The sequence below is a fragment of the Gymnoscopelus microlampas genome (assembly GCF_963454915.1).
Source record: "Gymnoscopelus microlampas genome assembly, chromosome: 23".
Lineage (NCBI taxonomy): Eukaryota > Metazoa > Chordata > Actinopteri > Myctophiformes > Myctophidae > Gymnoscopelus > Gymnoscopelus microlampas.
This window is the reverse complement of record NC_139960.1, coordinates 15,139,388-15,158,675: the sequence shown is the minus strand read 5'-3', so window position 1 is coordinate 15,158,675 and position 19,288 is coordinate 15,139,388. Positions and strand designations below refer to the sequence as shown.

General features: G+C 39.3%; 1 protein-coding gene across 1 annotated transcript; it reads right to left on the bottom strand.

Moving 5' to 3' along the window:
* Positions 1-6,354: 6,354 nt before the first annotated feature.
* Positions 6,355-13,893, bottom strand: LOC311039769 (transcription factor Spi-C-like). Its single transcript, XM_084049749.1, has 6 exons — positions 13,806-13,893; positions 13,105-13,195; positions 11,994-12,112; positions 10,353-10,455; positions 9,181-9,335; positions 6,355-7,719 (listed from the first exon to the last, which is right to left on the bottom strand). Exons 1-6 carry the CDS (start codon positions 13,842-13,844, stop codon positions 7,369-7,371), a joined length of 858 nt encoding a protein of 285 aa, XP_083905875.1. The 5' UTR covers positions 13,845-13,893; the 3' UTR covers positions 6,355-7,368.
* Positions 13,894-19,288: the final 5,395 nt, after the last annotated feature.

Sequence of the window (19,288 nt, the reverse complement as noted above, 5' to 3'; positions counted from 1 at the left end):
GGCTTAAATTAAATAGTCTAAATGTCATAATTGTACACGAGAAGCATTGAAAGATTATTGGAGTAGTCATAATGTTTTTGTTTCATAATAATTTCAAGTGAACTGAATAATAGTGACATACAGTAAACTACTCCTCATTTGGCTGAGGACCACCTGCGCCCAAGGACCCCTGGGGGTCCCTGAACCCCACTTTGAAAACCACTGAGCTGATTTATCATTGGCATCTATATTGACATCAGGCAGCTGGTTAGCAGACTCAGCAATGGATTTGTTTCACCATGAATAGTAAATTCTACATGTATATTTAAAGCTGTTTATGACACACTCATAATTGATATTCCTTTATTTACACCATGCATGACCCACAAGTAATGTAGACAAGTCACTGACAGAACCTCAATGTTAATTTAACTGGGTGGACCCAAAAGGGTACATATCATTTATCAGAGTTAAATTAACATGGAGGATTTTACTGTGTATTGTTTTATTTAGCCATGCATTCATGCAAAATATGTAATTTTAAAATACCCACGTGGTTAATGGAAAACTGTTTTGCAGTTTGTGTAATGACTCAAGAAAAAGTTTGGTAACACTTTACTTAAAGATTATAATGCACTTATAAGGCTTCAAATGTTTATAATTATGAATAACAACTTATAACAAGGTTTATGAAGTGTTCATAAATGGAAAAAAAATGAATACAATAAAAAATAAGTAATAGAAAAAAACATGGCCCCCTCACGTATTAGGAGGGCAGGATGAGTCACCAGAACCAAGGACGGGTGTTTTTGATGAATCTAACACGTTAAAAATTGAGTTTGAAGTTATAATGGGTTTGTATAGAAAGATAAAATGAATATCAAATATCTAAATACTGATTCAAGCAACTTACAAAACTGTCTGGGGGGGCTCACAAAAGCCTAGAGTAAACGATAAATATTTTTTTTTAAAGTGAAATATCCCTTTAAGTAAACAAAAATGAGTACTTTTTGCCCCCTGGGATCTTTGGCGAAATTGGCGCCCAACCCAGGAGGGCCTGGGACAGCAGCTTTGGAACCAACTATACCAGGGGTCTTCAACAGGGGGTCCGGGACCCCTAGGGGGTCCTCTGTTCTGTTCTGAGGAGAACTTTGGCCAAAAAATAGCCGATCTACAAGCGAGGCGTTGTGCGCTTGTAGATCGGCTATTTTTGACAAAGAGTTATAGGTGTAGAGGGAAAAAAGAGCAGCAAAAGTTTATCTGAAACACACTTTTATACAATATAGAGGGGGTCCCTGCTTCATCTCTCTCTCAGCTAGGGGGTCCTTGGCCTGAAAAGGTTGAAGACCCCTGAACTATACGGTACTAATATAACTTTACAAGTGTCTGTGATGGCAGCAGCTCTGCAGGGCCCACAGCGTGTCTCTGCTGAACTGGTAGGTCAGCTTCTTCTTCACCTTGAAGATCTCCCCGGAGCGGGCGTAGTTCCTCAGGGCCCGGGACATCTTCTGGTAGGTCATGGGCCTCTTGTTGCCTTTCCTCTGGCCCCAGAGCGCGGCCACCTGGTCCTTGTTCCTGGACGAGAAGCGGAACACGCCGGCGGACGCCGCGGGCACCCAGGCCACGCAGTGGGCCATGCCGGGGTCCTCTAGCACCTCGAACAGAAAGCGAAACAGACGCAGCTTTCCTCCTCCTCCTCCTCCTCCTCCTGCAAACCGTAGGGGGAAAGAGGAAGAAGCAGTGGTGAGAAAAGTACTCAAATGTTTTACTTAAGTAAAAGTATGAATAGCGCAATGCAGAAGTACTCTGATACAAGTAAAAGTCCGGAATTAAAAAAAATCCTTGAGTAAAAGTATGAAATTATTGGTATCATAATGCACTTAATAAAGTACAGTACCAAAAAGTAAAAGTACTAAAATGTTTGAAAATAGCCGATCTAACGCGTTGCGATGCGACACGTTGTGAGCTTGTAGATCGGCTATTTTCAAATAGCCTAGGTATAAAATAGGGCTAAAGTGGTTAATGTATGTTTTATAATGTAATCATTTATATCTGCAAAGTAACTTAAGTTTTCAAATAATTATAGTGGAGTAAAAAGTACAATATTTGCCTCCGAGATGTCGTGGAGTAGAAGTAAAAGCATAGACAACTGTAAATACGCCAATAAAGTAAAAGTGCCTAAAAATTTTACTTAAGTACAGTATATGAGTAAATGTACTTTGTCACTTTACACGACTGGGAAGAAGGGTGGCGTTGTTCATTGTTCCACAGTGATACCTTAGCCCAGAGAGCAGTCTGTCTAGTGTCTGCACATCTAGGGAGCGATTGGAAAGAGGATATGCTAAGCTCAGGTGTGTTTAGGAATATCATCACAGCGTGTCGTGTCACGTTCCAGCAGTTATAGTGGTTAGTGGAGGGTTATGAGTTAATGATTTCCTCAAACGTTTCCCAGAAAATCTCTCCTGTCAGTGGTGTTATAGCAGGTCACAGAGCTGGGGCTGAATCTGTAAACATTCTGTTATCTGATAGATATGTAAAACCTGGCTGATTGAAGTCATGTACAGCTCCATTGTGTTTTACTGTTAAGGGGAAGGTCTCTTATTTGCTCTGGTAGTATTGTTTTCACCCAGGCCAGCAACAGGACTCGTAATAGTATCATGGTGGTGGAGGAAAAAGCAGAACTCACCAGCTGTTTTGGTGTGAGGTTTGGCTGGTTGCCTAGCGGGCATCAAGCTGGGCACGGAGCCAAACAGAGACAATGTGCCTGTGTTTGGGGTGAAGGCTGGCGTGGTGTCGTCGTCCAGCAGTGGCTGAAGGACAGGTTTCAATGACACGACGAGCAACGTTATTGAGTTACCTTGCACTTTTTTTTTACAAACACGACTGGAAATGAATGATGATAAAAGGAGGATTGTTTCTGTTAGGACTCGGTTATTTTCCTTTTTATTTTCATTATTGTATTATTGATTAATCTGTAAAATAGTTTTTGTTTTCATAATTGATTCATCTGTTGATTCGTTTTTTTTCTTCTTTTTGATTGCTCAATTAAAGGGATAGTTCACCCCCAAAAATACTTTTGTTCTATTGATTAGTCACCCCATGGAGACTTGAATTCATGGCTAAGCCAATAATTTGATGACCGACAGGTAGGAGACACAAAGGTCTCTTTGCGTCTCCTACCGGAACCACTGCTGACTAATCGATAGAAAAAAAGATTTCTTTGGGGGTGAACTATCCCTTTAATCTACATATAAATTTAGAGCATATGTCAACATGATTTGTGTGCATGGGGATCTCATCTTAAACAAGCTTAGTGCTTAATGAGCTATCCAGTTTAGTAGACCTTGTATTGCGAATTTGTACTTCCATGTACTGTTATGTACTGTCATGTACTGTTCTCATGTCTTACTAAATAAAGTACATCAATCAATCAAGCATAAAATGATGGTAAAATGTGGTAATAAAGTAAAAAGAAAAATGGTTGCACCACAAGTTATCCGAATGCAAATAGACATCTTGAAATTGCTTATTTTCTGTCTTTATCCAAAAAGGTTAAATATAAGTTTTTATTTGAAAACTTTGGCTATTTGAAAATAGCAGACCTACAAGCTCACAACGTGCCGCTTTGCGACGCATTGTGAGCTTGTAGATCGGCTATTTTCAAAAGAGTATTAGACATGACGATCTTGTGAAATGGGACATACTGCATGAGTATGATGAGTACTATACTTATGGTACTTATTATGTATATATTATATATAGCATATTTTGATGCCAATACTTTTGTATGCTTACTCAAAAACATTTTGAACACCAGACTTTTACTTGTAACAGAGTATTTCTACATTGTGGTATTGATACTTTTACTTAAGTAAAAAATGACAGTACCACCAATAGTTGTACCCCTAATAGTTGTTCCACTTACGTTGAACTCCCAGTGGCTGCAGTAGGACTGCTCAGCGCAGCAGGTCTCATCCACAGGCAGCTCTCTGGTCATGAAGATATCATCGACTGGAAGAGCATAAAGAAAACTGCTTTTTAGCTTTTTTTTCAGGATTCAAATTCAACAATAGCAAATACAGCAGATCTACAAGCTCCAAACGCATCTTGAGCAACAATATTATTATGTGTGATATGTATTTGATATTAGGTGACACAAACATTTTTGGCTTCCATCTTCGCTGGTGTGTCCATAGTGTTCCTCAAGGAAGTCCAAGATCACCTCCATATCGGACAGGTTCTCCTGGAAAGAAATGAATTTGTGGGGGAAAAAAACTGTCTTTAAATAATAACAAAAACGTCAACTTTTTTTTTTCTTCACTGCTTGCCTCACAGATACTTTGATAAGCAGTGGTGGAAAAAGTGCTCCCATTCTCTACTTAAGTAAAAGTATCAATACTGCAATGTAGAAATACTCTGTTACAAGTAAAAGGCCTCATCAAAATATACTTAAAGTACCAAATGTAAAAGTACTAAAATGTTTGAAAATAGCAGATCTACAAACTCACAACGCGTCACAATGCGACACGTTGTGAGCTTGTAGATCGCTATTTTCAAATAGTAATCTGCAAAGTAGCTAGTAACAAGTACGTTTTCAAATAATTGTAGTGCAGTGAAAATACAATATTTGCCTCTGAGATGTATAGTGGAGTAGAAGTAAAAGTATTAAACATTGGAAATACTCCAGTAAGGTAAAAGTACCCCAAGATTGTACTTAAGTACAGTACTTGAGTAAATGTACTTAGTTACTTTACACCTCTGGCTCAATGAATGTGTATATGACTAATTTAACATTACCATCAAGTCTTGATGCCGTGGTGTGTCCTTGTAGTCCAGTGTAAGACAGGGCATGGAGACACCCTAACCCTAACCCTTGAGTTGTTACTGAACCCCACCATGCTCCTCACACCAGACTTTATCTTAGCGCAGGACTCCCTCACAGGAACAATACGCCATCAGCGTCCCACCACCATATCAACAAAGTCTTCCAGGACCAGTGACCACATCCTCCCCGCTCTGCCAGATAAGACCCGTTCGCTACAACAGGACACTCTTTTCAGGAAAAACACACTTTATGACCTGTTTTTTTTTCTCTTCTTTCTTTCTTTTTCTTTTTTTTTAACCTTTGACAGAGGAATAATAATACGTCAACAACATCAGGTTCATACTTAGTGTGTCGAGTGCAGTGGTGGAAAAAAGTACTCAGATGTTTTACTTGAGTAAAAGGATCACTACTGCAATGTAGAAGTACTGCTCTGTTACAAGTAAAAGCCCAGAATTCAAAATTTACTTGAGTAAAAGTGCCACTGTTGTGTTGGGAGGGGTGATATGGGGGGAAAAGCTTGAAATTAAATAATGACTGTTAAAGGCTTAATTTAATTTGTTAATTCGAGGTGAATTAAATCAAGCCCTTAACGGTTATTATTTAACTGAGATATGCTAGTGGTCCAGAGCTCAAAAACTCATGTTATCTTATTCATTGCAACTTATGTATGAGCGAGCCGACACATGCGATTGATTATGGCCACATTTCCTAATAATGGTGACTCAACCAGGCAATCCGGTACAGTTTCCCTTCAGATTCTAACTTTCTGTGGAAGTTCTTCACATCCGACTTCCCAGTAACTGACAACATTGATGTGTCATCATACATCATATTGTTTCTCAACTAGTGGTCGATAAAATAGAATCAAATACAAATCTTCACTTTCCTACATAACTAAATGCATGGTCAGGGACCACATGCAATACCTTCACGGACCACCTGTGGTCCACGGACCACCAGTTGAAAACCCATGCCCCAAGGAACCCTAGTCTATTGTGAAATTTGTTTGGTGGAGGGAAAAGTGCCAAATCTGTTTCATTTATTATATTTGTTGTTCTGAAGATAAGAACGCCAGTATTGGTTTTGTTTTCTTCTTTCTCTCAGTGGTGCTCAAAACACGTCATGTCAGGGACCCCATGGTATCTTGTCAAGGACCCCCAAATTGATTCGTGTTAGGTTGCAGACCCCTACTTGAAAAGATTTTCTTCCAGGGACCCCCATAAGAGAAGATTATTGTGTCCCGGACTCCACTTTCAGATCCACTTTTTTAGATTAACCACTTAAACCTTAAATAGTCCCCCTGGGCACTATACTCGGTCTGCTCCTTTTTCCCTCTACACAAAATCTCTTTGCCAACCATAGATTTTGTTGTAGATCTGCTATTTTTGGCAAAATGTTCTCTCCAGAATAGGAATGCATGTACAGTGCAGTAATTATCTAAAAGAACAATCTGGATGAAGAGTATTGGGATGTTTCATCAGGTAAATCAAATAAATGAATGGATTGATTTAGAGTGTGTATATGTACACCACAGTGCCAAGATGTATGGAAATAAACAACATTTATTGATGCACATAAAAATGAAGTAAAACAACAGTTCATCATATTTACATCTAATTACATGGAATGCTTATTATTGGTTGGTGTGTAATGTACTCAATACTTACATCTTCCAGGAAGCTTGGAGCATAATTTGTCATTATATTTGTCAACATACATTCAACATAACCTGAATAGCACTATCTAATACAAACTATGGACCAAAGTATGGATTAGTTTTATTCATGTACTGTACATTAGTGGTTAAGTCCCATTGTAAGTGGAAGTGTTAATCAGGGTTCCCACGCTCATGGAATTCCTGGAAATATTTTAAAATTAGAAAAAAAAAATCCAGTCCTGGAAAAGGTTTGGAATTTATCAAGGGCCCTTGAAAAATATTTGGCTATGCATTGTTTTTGGCTATTGATTTTGTTAATGAAAAACATTTTCCAAAACATGTATAACATTACACGAAATATGTAACTTTAGTAGTTATTCGCCGAACGGGCTGCGTGATTGCAGCCTAATGCATACCGGACGTGACAAAAGAACAGATCTACAAGCTCACAACGCGCTGCAGCGCGATGCGTGGTTAGTTAGTAAATTTGCCACGAAATTTGGAATGGAATTGTACCATTCTATATTCTATGCTTTATTTTTGCTACTCTGCCTGTCTTTGGGAATTGTACATATGAGTAAGAGACACATTATTGCACTGAATGATTGTTATATCGGCCTGGAAATTGGGTTAAATATTCTGGAAAGGTTTTGGAAATTCACTGGTAAAAATGTGTGGGAACCCTGGTTAATCCATCCATTTGTAACTATGTGATAGTATAAATGGAACCATTTGCACACTCTCAGAATTTAATGAACTCTGTGTACAGTGGCTCAATGCAGTTGCTGCATCTGGGCCAAGGCCAACATGGATATTATTCAGAATTCATAATGTGTGTGTTTTTTTCTCTTCTTTCTTTTTGTTTTATCTACAGAAACCTCCGCTGACACGACACTGTCCTCAGAGCTCACAACTTGGTGGCATTGTGTGAGGTGAAGCTGGTGGCCAGGTCGTAATCGTCCTGGAGGGAGTAGTGTCCGTACCAGCCAGTGTGCCAGTCCGGCGGCGGCACAGAGCTGTAGTAGCCGGGTTCGGGTGGGCCGTGGTGCGGCTGGCTGCTGTGGCCGTGGACCGCCCCCACCTCCTGCTGGGGGTGGGGGTGGGGGTGTCTGGGCATCTGCACGCTGCCCAGCCGCTGCAGGATCACCGGGTTGAAGCGGTAGGTGAGCTTCCGGCGCACCTTGACGATCTCCCCCGTGCGGCTGTAGTTGCGGAGGGCCCGGGCCATCTTCTGGTAGGTCATGGTCTTGCGGTTGCCCTTCAGAATCGGAATCAGAATTATAATTAGGGATGCACCGATATGTCGGCCACATATCGATATTGGCCGATATTTGCTACTATCGGTCAACATTGGTATCGGAAAAAATAATATATATATATAGGCCTATATATATATATATATATATATATATATATATATATATATATATATATATATATATATATATATATACATATATATATGCATATATATACAGTTAGTTTTTTGATTTTCTTTTTGATTTATTTATTTTTGCTGGTTAAAGTTACAGGAGTTAGGAGGCAATTATCTTGTGTTTCTGCAGATTCTGAACAGTTATTTCTTATGATGAATATGTATTTGTTTCCCTGGCACAAAAGGGGGAAATAATAACACCAAAAACTAAATATCGGTATCAGTATCGGCTATCGGTTAAATTGTTATTTCAAACATCGGTATCGGCCAAGAATGTACATATCGGTGCATTCTTATTGTCACATCACAGGTTTACAGGTGCAAATCATTTTTTTCGTCGCATTGCGACGCGTTTTGAGCTTGTACTGTAGATCTGCTATTTTAGCTATTTTTCAATTGTAATCCTGATTTTTTTTTTTGTGCTATTTTTGAATTTGAATGCTGGAAAGTAACATTTTTATTTAATTTCAAATAAATTTAGTTATAGTCACTTTATGAACTTAAATATAAATACATTGGACATAAAAAAGAAAATAGAATTCGAATACTAGTCATTCAGTTACTAATATAGACTGAAGTCATTAAAGCGTTTGCATGTTTAGAATTGTAACAGCTGAAATCAATAATATATCAGTATTCCAATATTAACCTGCGGGCCGCATTAAGTGAAGGTGGGGGCCGCATGTGGCCCCCGGGCCGCCAGTTGCCCATGTATGCTGTGTACAGATGTAGTAGCAATAATCATGGAAATGATTATGACGATCATGCAAAAATAATTGCCATTATCTCAAATAATAGGCTCTATGCACAGCAGCCATATTGGAAAGAAATTGGGCCTCTTCCTTCCTTCCTTCACAGGTTTTACCAATGATACTAATGAAGGCTTTGTTCCATTTCATGTGTGGTTCTCAAACCTTTTAATTTCAAGGACCCCCATAACACTGAGAGTGTACAAACTCTGAGAGTGTACAAATGGAACCAAATGGACCCTTACTGGTCCATTTGGTTCCATTTGTACACTCTCAGAGTTACACACCTTTTTAAGGTGCCATTTGGAACCCCCTCAAGGAACCATGAGGGTCCCTGGACCACACTTTGCGACCCACTCGTGAATTATTGGTCACAATATCAGCACCCTGAATCTGTTTGACCAGAATAACAGAGCCTTCATTAGTATCATTGGTAACACCTGTGAAGGAAGTAAGAAGAGGCCCAATTTCTCTCCAAAATGGCTGCTGTGCATAGAGCCTATTGCGATTAGACGATTGTGTAATAAGGCCCAACCTTGCGCTGGCCCCAGCACTCTGCCAGCTTCTCCTTGTTCTTGGAGATGAAGTGGAAGGTGCCGCTGCCGCTGTCCGTCCACTGGATGGAGTCCCCCATGTTGGGGTCGTTCAGAGCCTCGTGGAGGTACTCGTACAGACGCAGCTTCTTGCGGCCTAAAAGGAAAGTTATATTTGATTAGATCTAGTCCAGGGGTCTTCAACGTTTTCAGGCCAAGGACCCCTTGGCTGAGAGAGAGAGAAAGCAGGGACCCCCATTATATATTGTATAAAGTGTTTTTTATTTTCATAGATTTCATAGGCAGCTTCATAGACTTGTTTCACAGCACTATCATGTTGGATTCATGTTAATGTGTATTTCCAGACATTTAACCATGCTCTAAAAACAATACTTAGTAAACCTGACCTTTCACTCTGTACTTTCTGTACTTTCACTCTTTTTTCCCCCTATACCGAACCACTTTGCCGAAAATAGCAGATCTACAAGCGCGCAACGCCTCGCAGCGCGAGGCGTTGTGTGCTTGTAGATGTGCTATTTTTGGCTAAAGTTCTCCTCAGAATAGAGATGCTTGGTTGAAGTGGTTAATGTAAAAATCACAAAGATTTGGCGGACCCCCTGTAGTAACTCTGAGGACCCCCTAGGGTCCCGGACCCCCTGTTGAAGACCTCTGATCTAGTGGTTCTCAACCTGTGGGTCAGGTCGGGACGCCCAGGGGGGTTCCCCACCACATGACAGTACAGTGACAATTTAATACCTAATTACTGTACCTGAAAAAAATATAAATAAATGAAATTAAAAAAGAGAAACTATACTATAAAAACTGGTGAAACGTTGGCCAAATTGTCAAATAATAAAATAGTCGATCTACAAGCTCACAATGCCTTGCAACACGAGGCGTTTGAGCTTATTTATGTGTTTATTTATGTGAGCTTATTTATCTTGTGGAAACGAGTCAAACTAAATGTAATGCCTCAACTCCTACATTCCAAGTGCTTATCAGGGTGGGGGGGTCCCAAGTTCAAATATGATTATTTTGGGGGGTCCCCAGTTGGTCCCCAGTTCAAATATGATTATTTGGGGGGGGTCCCCAGTTCAAATATGATTATTTGGGGGGGGTCCCCAATTCAAATATGATTATTTTAGGGGGTCCCCTGTTCAAGTAATGTGAATACCTTTGCCGTTTCTGTTGGGGGGCAGGATGGAGTAGAACTGTGGTGACTCGGAGGTGACAGGATGTCCCAGAGACACATCTGGAACGCCCTGAGGCCAGGACTGCTGCTGGGACATGGGCACAGTTATAAGCTAGGTAAGACACACACACACACACACACACACACACACACACACACACACACACACACACACACACACACACACACACACACACACACACACACACACACACACACACACACACACACACACACACACACACACACACACACACACACACACACACACACACACACACACACACACACACACACACACACACACACACACACACACACACACACACACACACACACACACACACACACACACACACACACACACACACACACACACACACACACACACACACACACACACACACACACACACACACACACACACACACACACACACACACACACACACACACACACACACACACACACACACACACACACACACACACACACACACACACACACACACACACACACACACACACACACACACACACACACACACACACACACACACACACACACACACATTTTCAACAAAAACATACCACTTATAGCACCTACAGTAGCATCCCTTTTCTTGGACAAACATTTGGAATCCAGTCAGCTATGGTATTTTTCATATCAGGGAACCTCAAATTATTTGTGTATTTGGCCACGGACCTCCAATCTGAAGATTCTTTATGCCGTACAAGATTTGTGTGTAGTAAAATGTAAATTTTACTATTCCTATTTTTTTTTTCTTTTTTTTTTTTATATATATTTTTTTATCCCACGATTTTGTAACCCTTATTTTTCACCCGGTGCCAATTGTCTAAGTGATCCTGGGCACTACACTCCCCTCACCAGCACTAGGGAGGCCAGGGCCGAGCTCATGCCTCCTTCAATGCATGAGAGCCAACTGACTTCTTGTCACCTAACAGGGGGGAGATTCCCTGGTTGGACGTAGCGCGTGGATGGAACACGTTATTCCAACCAGTTCCTTTCCCTCCATCAGGCGCCGCGGCTGTCATGGGGGAGGCAGTATAGTGACCAGGATTACTACATGTTTTTGTGAGGGTATTAACTACCCTGAGAGACACGGGGAGAACATGCCATCTCCACACAGAGTGGGCCCTTTCGCCAACTACTCCCAATTTTTGATAATTTTTCAAGATTAAAGTGCATGGTTTAAAGGGATAGTTCACCCTATCGATTAATCACCCATGGAGACTTTTTGTTTTTGTCGCATTCCTAAGCCAATCATTTGATGACCAGCGGACCAGCAGGCAGCGGTTCTGGTAGGAGACACAAAGGAGACTCTTTGTGTCTCCTACCGAAACCGCTGTCGGTCATCAAATTATTAGCTTAGGAATAAACAAAACAAAATCCATGAATTCAAGTCTCCATGGGGTGACTAATCGATAGAAAAGAAGTCATTTTGGGGGTGAACTATCCCTTTAAACTGAATTTGAGGCTAGATTAACTCATTTTGCTGGGGACCCCGGGAACACCCTCAAGGACCCCTGCAGGACCCCACTTTGAGAGCCACTTGAACTAAGCATAGGGTTTCAGTATGGTGAAAGTGGGCAGTGCACTCACAGCGGTGTCGGTCCATTCATAGATAGGAGCGGCTGCGTCAGAAGGGTGCGAGACCAGACAGCAGGAGATCTGACACACGGCAGGCTGCTGAACACCCAGCGTCTCGTAGTATCTGTAGTCTGCATCACACAGGAAATACACCAAACCTCAATGCAGTGTTGATTTCGTCGACTAAAACTATGACTAAATATAGTGACAATTCCGTCAACAAATAAAAACTAGACTAAAATGTTTGGCAGGGACGAGTGGAGTAGAGATCCAGTAGAACTAAGACAAGTCATCATGGGTGCGTGCGGGTGTCACAGACCGAAAATAGTTGATCTACAAGCTCACAACGTGTCGCAGCGCGATGCGTGCTGATCTTGTAGATCGGCTATTTTCGGCGTGCAGCTAAGAGAAAATCATTTTGATGCCATCACAGCCTGCCAAAAAAATAAGTTTAGTCGACTAAAATAACTGTAGATTTAGTCGACTAAAATCTTATGATATTTACTAGACTAAAAGTAAACATTTCAGGTGACTAAAATATGACAAAAACTAAACAGAATTTTATTCAAAAGACTATAATACTAAATCAAAATGTGCTGTCAAAATCAACACTGCCTCAATGCACACGTCAAGAAAAACATGACATTCAGCAAACGCTGTTAGCAATTGGTGAACGCTGGTGGCCAAACAGGTCACCGCCACAATATGTCATTGTTTTTAGAAATTTGTTTTTAATTTGTCTTGGTTTCTTATCTGTAACTTTTATATTTTACATGTATGCTTTTTATTTTCTCAATTCCTAAATTGTCATTTATTTTCAACAGTGATGTTGATGAATGCATTGTATTACTCGACGACAATGCATTTTTTAAGTTTAAATAAATCTTGAAATTCTTCAAATCGGTATTTTTAGAGCACATGTCATACAAAAGGCATCTCAATGTGCTTTAGACAAGTAGTTAATGCCATACAATGCCATAAAATAAGTAACCCACTTAAATTCTTCTACAAATGGATTAACTTTATTCCTCAAGATAAAAAAGGATGGTAAAATGTCTGTCTTTGCGATGGCATCCATCCTGGGTTGACAGGCCTACATGGTGGAGAGGTGTGAGAGGTGTACCTGTGTCATAATAAACTCCGTTATCCGAGTGTTGTTGAATCACATCGATGGCGTCCTCAAAATGCTGGTTGATGTCATTGTCCGGTGAACCCTATGGCATTACACGACAAAATCTTCAGTGTTATTCTGACTCCAAGAGCGTACAGATGTGAGTAACAGAAAACAGGAAACCTACTACGTATTCTTCAACAACTTTCAATCACTTTTTTTCTTTTGATTAAAAAGTTAAATAAGGTATAAGTGTTTTTTTTTTTTTTTAAGTTTTGTTTTGATAAAATGAGTATTAGATATCTTTATATTATGATAATAATCATTGCTATAAACTAAGTAACAAGGGTCTCCCCGTCTCTCCAGCTCTAATGAACAGAAAATGCATTTTCAGGTCGGGATAACAATTTTATCCAATCAGGAGAGGAAACTGATACAGGATACAGGATAAGCATAGTGCAAAAAGGATGAGCAGACACATTTGGAGTTGGAACATTATAATTTTCAGGTGCATTGCCAATGTCATTGGCAACCCACCTGAACATTTATTTTCAGTTAATTAAAGAGCTGGAGATATGGGGAGACCCCTGTTACTGAAAAAAACACTCTATAGCAATGACCACTATCAAAATGAATTTGAATACAAAAACTATTAATTGATATCTCAATCCAAACAATTCAAATGGATGTGTGCTCAGATCGTAATGACTCACCAACTTATACGTTTGAGGGTTACCTTCTGTCGTAGCCATTCTGCTGTCTTAAAGCTTTAGGATGGAGGTACACAGTATGCCGGTGAACACACCTATGGTGTTCAGGTTTATATATACGTTATACACGCCTCCAATGGCTGCTCACCATTCACATGGATGAACTGGCCGATTTAAATGTGTCAACGTCACCGTGCAGCTCCACACTTCTCTTTTTTTTTTTGGAAGAACAGTAGACACTAGATAGAGATCTGACCATCAGCCCTCTCACATTGTGAGAGAGCTGAGATCACAATCTGTGAACAACAAACAACTCTTTTTATTGCCCAGAACTCAGTCCAGGAATATCATTGAGTGCCTTCAGGTTTTGCATGCCCATGGGGGGTGATACTTATCTAAAATACACATTTACAATAAGTGTACATACTTTACAAACACCGCATATTTGAATAGAAATGGCCATATACAACTGTGTGTGTGTGTGTGTGTGTGTGTGTGTGTGTGTGTGTGTGTGTGTGTGTGTGTGTGTGTGTGTGTGTGTGTGTGTGCGTGTGCGTGCGCACGTATACTTTCACGTATAGCTACACTGTGAAAATTAAACATTACCCACTAACTTTATAATAATGCCTTGTTGTTGAATTAGTCACATAGTTACTGCTTAATTAGCATTAGATTAATTAGCTAAATTAACCCTGCTGTCCGTATTTTGTGTCACTCAATCATTATAGAATTAAAAGGATAGCAGATTTACAAGCTCACAATGCGTCACACCAGATTGTGAGCCATACTATTTTTTTGGTATATATTTGAAAAGTATAACATAGGGCTTAAGTGGTTAATAGGCCAAAATCTGTAGTAAACTGACAAATGAAATGATCATAAAATTTGAAATATTAAAACATTGTTTTGTTTGATTGTAAGCCAGTGGTATATGTGTCAGCCTTTACAGACACAAAGGTTTTGTAAACAAGATCCCTTTGTGACCTTTTCACTCTGGCTCTTGTTCGCCTGTTACTTCTCTGTTGTATGAGATAATTTCATTGGTTCCATGTGGGCTTGTGTTATCAGAGTATTGTATTGTACTGTTATTAATAATAATCAGTGGTGTAAAAAGTTTTTTTTTTTTAAATGTACTTAAGTAAAAGTATCAATACTGCAATGTAGAAATACTCTGTTACAAGTAAAAATGTAACCTCTCAGAGCTGGGCCTTTTACTGTGTGTGAGCTAAGAGCTATATCTGAGTCTTAAATCATTTTTTGTTTCACAGGCTGATCTTTTCTGGGGAATATTAAGTTGATCTCACCTGGTTGAATTGGCGTAAAATATGAAATGATTAGATTTACACATTTAAAATAGATGTGCCATTCAATTGTGCCATTCAAAAGTTTATAAAAATAATTAATAAATAAAAATAATAATTGCAGTGAAAAGTACTGCACTTGCTTAAAATGCACGGTCAATATGTCCAACAGTACTCTTTTATTTATCCATTAGTAATTCTGGAAGAGCACAAATGTAACCAAATAAGGGTGCATTTGTGCCTTCTCAGAGTAAAATGAACACCTGTGTATTATATATTGATCCTGTGGACAGGCCTGTCATAAACACACACAGGTTTTTGACAAATTAGCTCATAAAGTGATAAAGGCAGTGACCAGTAGCGAGTCGTGCGTCGATCACAAAGCCGACTCCCTCTTCAAATAAACGCCGGCGCTTTATGAGAAGTTGCATTTATCAGTTTTAAATATCAACTGACTTGTTCCAGAAGTTCCCCTTTCAAGCCTGGTTAAGTGTGAAAGCAGAGTGGTCACGGCTGAACGCAGAGATACAATCATTAAAGAAACAATGACACGATGTAGAGGCACAGATTAATGCTGCAGCCATTTAGTTTGGGCTTAAAAAAAAGAATTATTGCCGGATGGAATGTGCTTGGTAAGATTTGTGTTATTGTTGTTATATAAATAAATAAAAACATTTAAAGCGGCACTATGTAACTTTTTTTTAATTAATACAATTTTATTTTCCAATTTGTATGGTAGAATATATTAATACAATATAACTTATACAATTGGGTTGGCTGTATTTTGTCTCCCTGCTCTTCTGTTGAGACATTTAGATCGTGTCAAAGGTCATGTCTCACCTAGAAACAGGACCTGACACGAAATTGTGACCTGATGGTCAAGATTCAATTTATCCCCTGAGCATGCAGGCAGGCTCTATTAGCTCAATGGTAAAACATGTCAGCACGTGTGCAGGAAACCAGGTTCAAATCCAGGGTAGAAGAGGAAAGTATACATAGTGCAGCTTTAATTAAAGAATCCATTTAGAAAAATGGCCATATAACACCAACTAGATTGTGTGTATGTGTTTTTGTGTGTGTGCGTGCTTGCATTTGTGTGTGGGTGTGTGTGCGTGTTTGCGTGCATTTGTGTGCATGCGTGTGTGTTTGCGTGCGTATGTGCATGTGTGCATTAGTGTGTGTGTGTGTGTGTGTGTGTGTGTGTGTGTGTGTGTGTGTGTGTGTCCGTGAGTGCGTGCGTGCATGGATGTGCACATGTTTCCTGTTAGGTGCACTGTGCTGATAAAGACATGGAACCGCAGTCTCTACTCTTCTATCCATCCATCTTTCCCTGCCTCCATTCAGGGTCAAACCTCCATCATAAATTAACAACCACAAACCAAGCCCTCACACCTCCGCGTTGACGCCAATCCTTCTGGGATAAAACACTCTGGAGTTAACTTACGTATAATTCATACTTTGTGTCATGTGAACCTTTCTTGAAGCATGACAGAAGTGACAGATTTTCAACTGAAAGAATGGTTGACTTATTATCAGTGGTGGAAAAAGTACTCAAATTGTTTACTTATGTAAAAAGTATTAATACTGCAATGTAGAAATACTCTGCCACAAATAAAGGTCCGGAATTCATTCACTTGTGTAAAAGTACAAAAGTATTGGCATCAAAATGTACTTAAAGTACCAAAAGTAGAAAGTACTAATTATGCAGAATGTCCCATTTCAAGTTTTCAATGAATAAAAAAAAACGTCTAAAATGTGTAAAAGGCTTTTGAAAATAGCAGATCTACAAGCTCACAACGCGTCGCAAGCTTGTAGAGCTGCTATTTTCAAATATCCAAAGTTTAAATAGGGCTAAAGTGGCTAATGTATGTTTTGTAATAATAATCCAAATCTACAAAGTAACAAAAAAAAAAGGTTTTCAAATAATTGTAGTGGCATAAAAGTACAATATTTGCCTCTGAGATGTAATGGAGTAGAAGTAAAAGTACTGACAATTGGAAATACTCCAGTAAAGTAAAACAAAAAAAACTCAAAATTGTACCTAAGTACAGTACTTAGTAAATGTACTTAGTTACTTAACACCAGTGCGGCTGAGGTCCTTACTAATACAAGTGGAGCATATCACTCCAGTTCTTACATATTTTACACTGGCTCCCTCTCTGTCAAAGAATTGATTTCAAAGTATGACTTGTTGTTTTATGAAGCATTGAATAGCTTTGGGCCAATACATTTCTGATCTTGTGCGATATCATGCACCATCCAGACCTCTCAGGTCATCTGGTTCTATCCCCAGAATCAGAACTGAACTTGGAGAAGCAGCATTTAGCTTGTTTGTATGCGTCACATTATCTGGAACCCTCAGTTCTTTTAACCCTTTAAGCAGCTCTCCCTTTAAGACCGGGAACGCATCTGTGTCATTTTAAGATTTCTTTGGCTATATAAAAATAGCAGATGTACAAGCTTGTTTTTTTAATCGTGAAAATGTGTGCAAATCTTTAGTTTGAATATATATATATATACTTTTTTAAAGCGAAAGTTTTTAACTCAAATCTTCGCTTCTGGGGATTTTACAAATGTCTTCTAAATCCTAACAGGTTTTTTTATCCTAAAGTTTTTTTCTTTTTTTTTTAACTTATGTTGCTATATTTTCAATGGTTTTCAAACTTTTTTCATGTCAAGGACCCCCAAAATAATATGTATTTGTTTGCGGACCCCCTCCCATCTAAAAATATTTTGTTCCAGGGACCCCCAGAAGCAAAGATTTGAGTTAAAAATGATTTGCACAAATTTTCAAGATTTTTCTAAAAATAGCAAATCTACAAGCTCATAGCGCGGCACTCAGTGTCGTGCTATGAGCTTGTGTATCTGCTATTTTTGAATAGCCAAAGAACTCTTAAACTGACACACATGCGTTCCCTTCCCAGCCTTAAAGGGTTAAATCAAAGCTGAACACTTCTCTGCTGCATTGTAACTTAATTCCTGTAGTTTGGTTTATTTTCTTAACTCTTTAGTACCATTTTTTTTTGTATTCAAATGTCTGTTTCTTTTGTACTTTAATGCTCTAAATGTTTTGTGTTAAAGCACTCCTGTCTGTCTGTCTGTCTGTCTGTCTGTCTGTCTGTCTGTCTGTCTGTCTGTCTGTCTGTCTGTCCGTCTGCCTTAATACGACAGGGGAGAGAGAGAGAGAGAGAGAGAGAGAGAGAGAGAGAGAGAGAGAGGTGTGTGTAGGTGTTTACAGGACATGCTCTGGCAGAACAGAGTGTGCAGGAATAATATTTATCTTTGTAAACAAAGAAGCACTTTCCTTCCTCTTCTCACTTCAATAGCTCAGTGTGTTGCAGGTACCTTTGTGGGAAGGGCTTCATAACCGCAACACATTCAGCCCTGGAATCTACTTCTTTATTTACTGGCAGGCAATGGAAATCAAGAAGTTTCAAAGCCACTGACACACATTAGCCTATCAGACAGACATGCTGGTGAAAGCCACAGAGTCGTAAATCCATTATCTGTGGGATTGATTTTTGGCCGGATGATAGCATCGGATCAGTACCGTTTATTATTCTTGAGGATTGATGAACAGTAAAACTGGTGTACAGCAGTGGTGGAAAAAGTACTCACATTTTGTACTAAGTAAAAGTATCAATAGAGCAATGTAGAAATTACAGTACGAAAGTTTTGGCATCATAATGTACTTAAAGTACCGAAAGTATACTCATTATGCAGAATGTCCCATTTCACACATTTTCAAATGTCGAAAATGTATATAGGGCTGAAGTGGTTAATGGAGGTTTTGTAATAATAATCCAAATCTACAAAGTAACTAAAGATTACAAATAATTGTAGTGGAGTAAAAGTACAATATTTCCCACTGAGATGGAGTGGAGTAGAAGTAAAAGTACAAGTAGTAGTAAATGTTAAAGTACAGTACTTGAGTAAATGTACTTCACACCACTGGTGTACAGTGTGATGTATATTATAAGATTTTCATAATTTGGCCTCAGAGGATAAGAATCAGATTTTGATTAATATATTGAATAATTCTGTCAGCTTAGAGTTGACATAAAGTCACCATTTATATTTATTTTTGTTATTGTTAATTTGGGGGATATTCTAAGCCTTTATTGACAGTCCTAGTAGAGCAGGGATGATGCAACTTTGATGGTGGAGAGGGCCACTATATTTCCA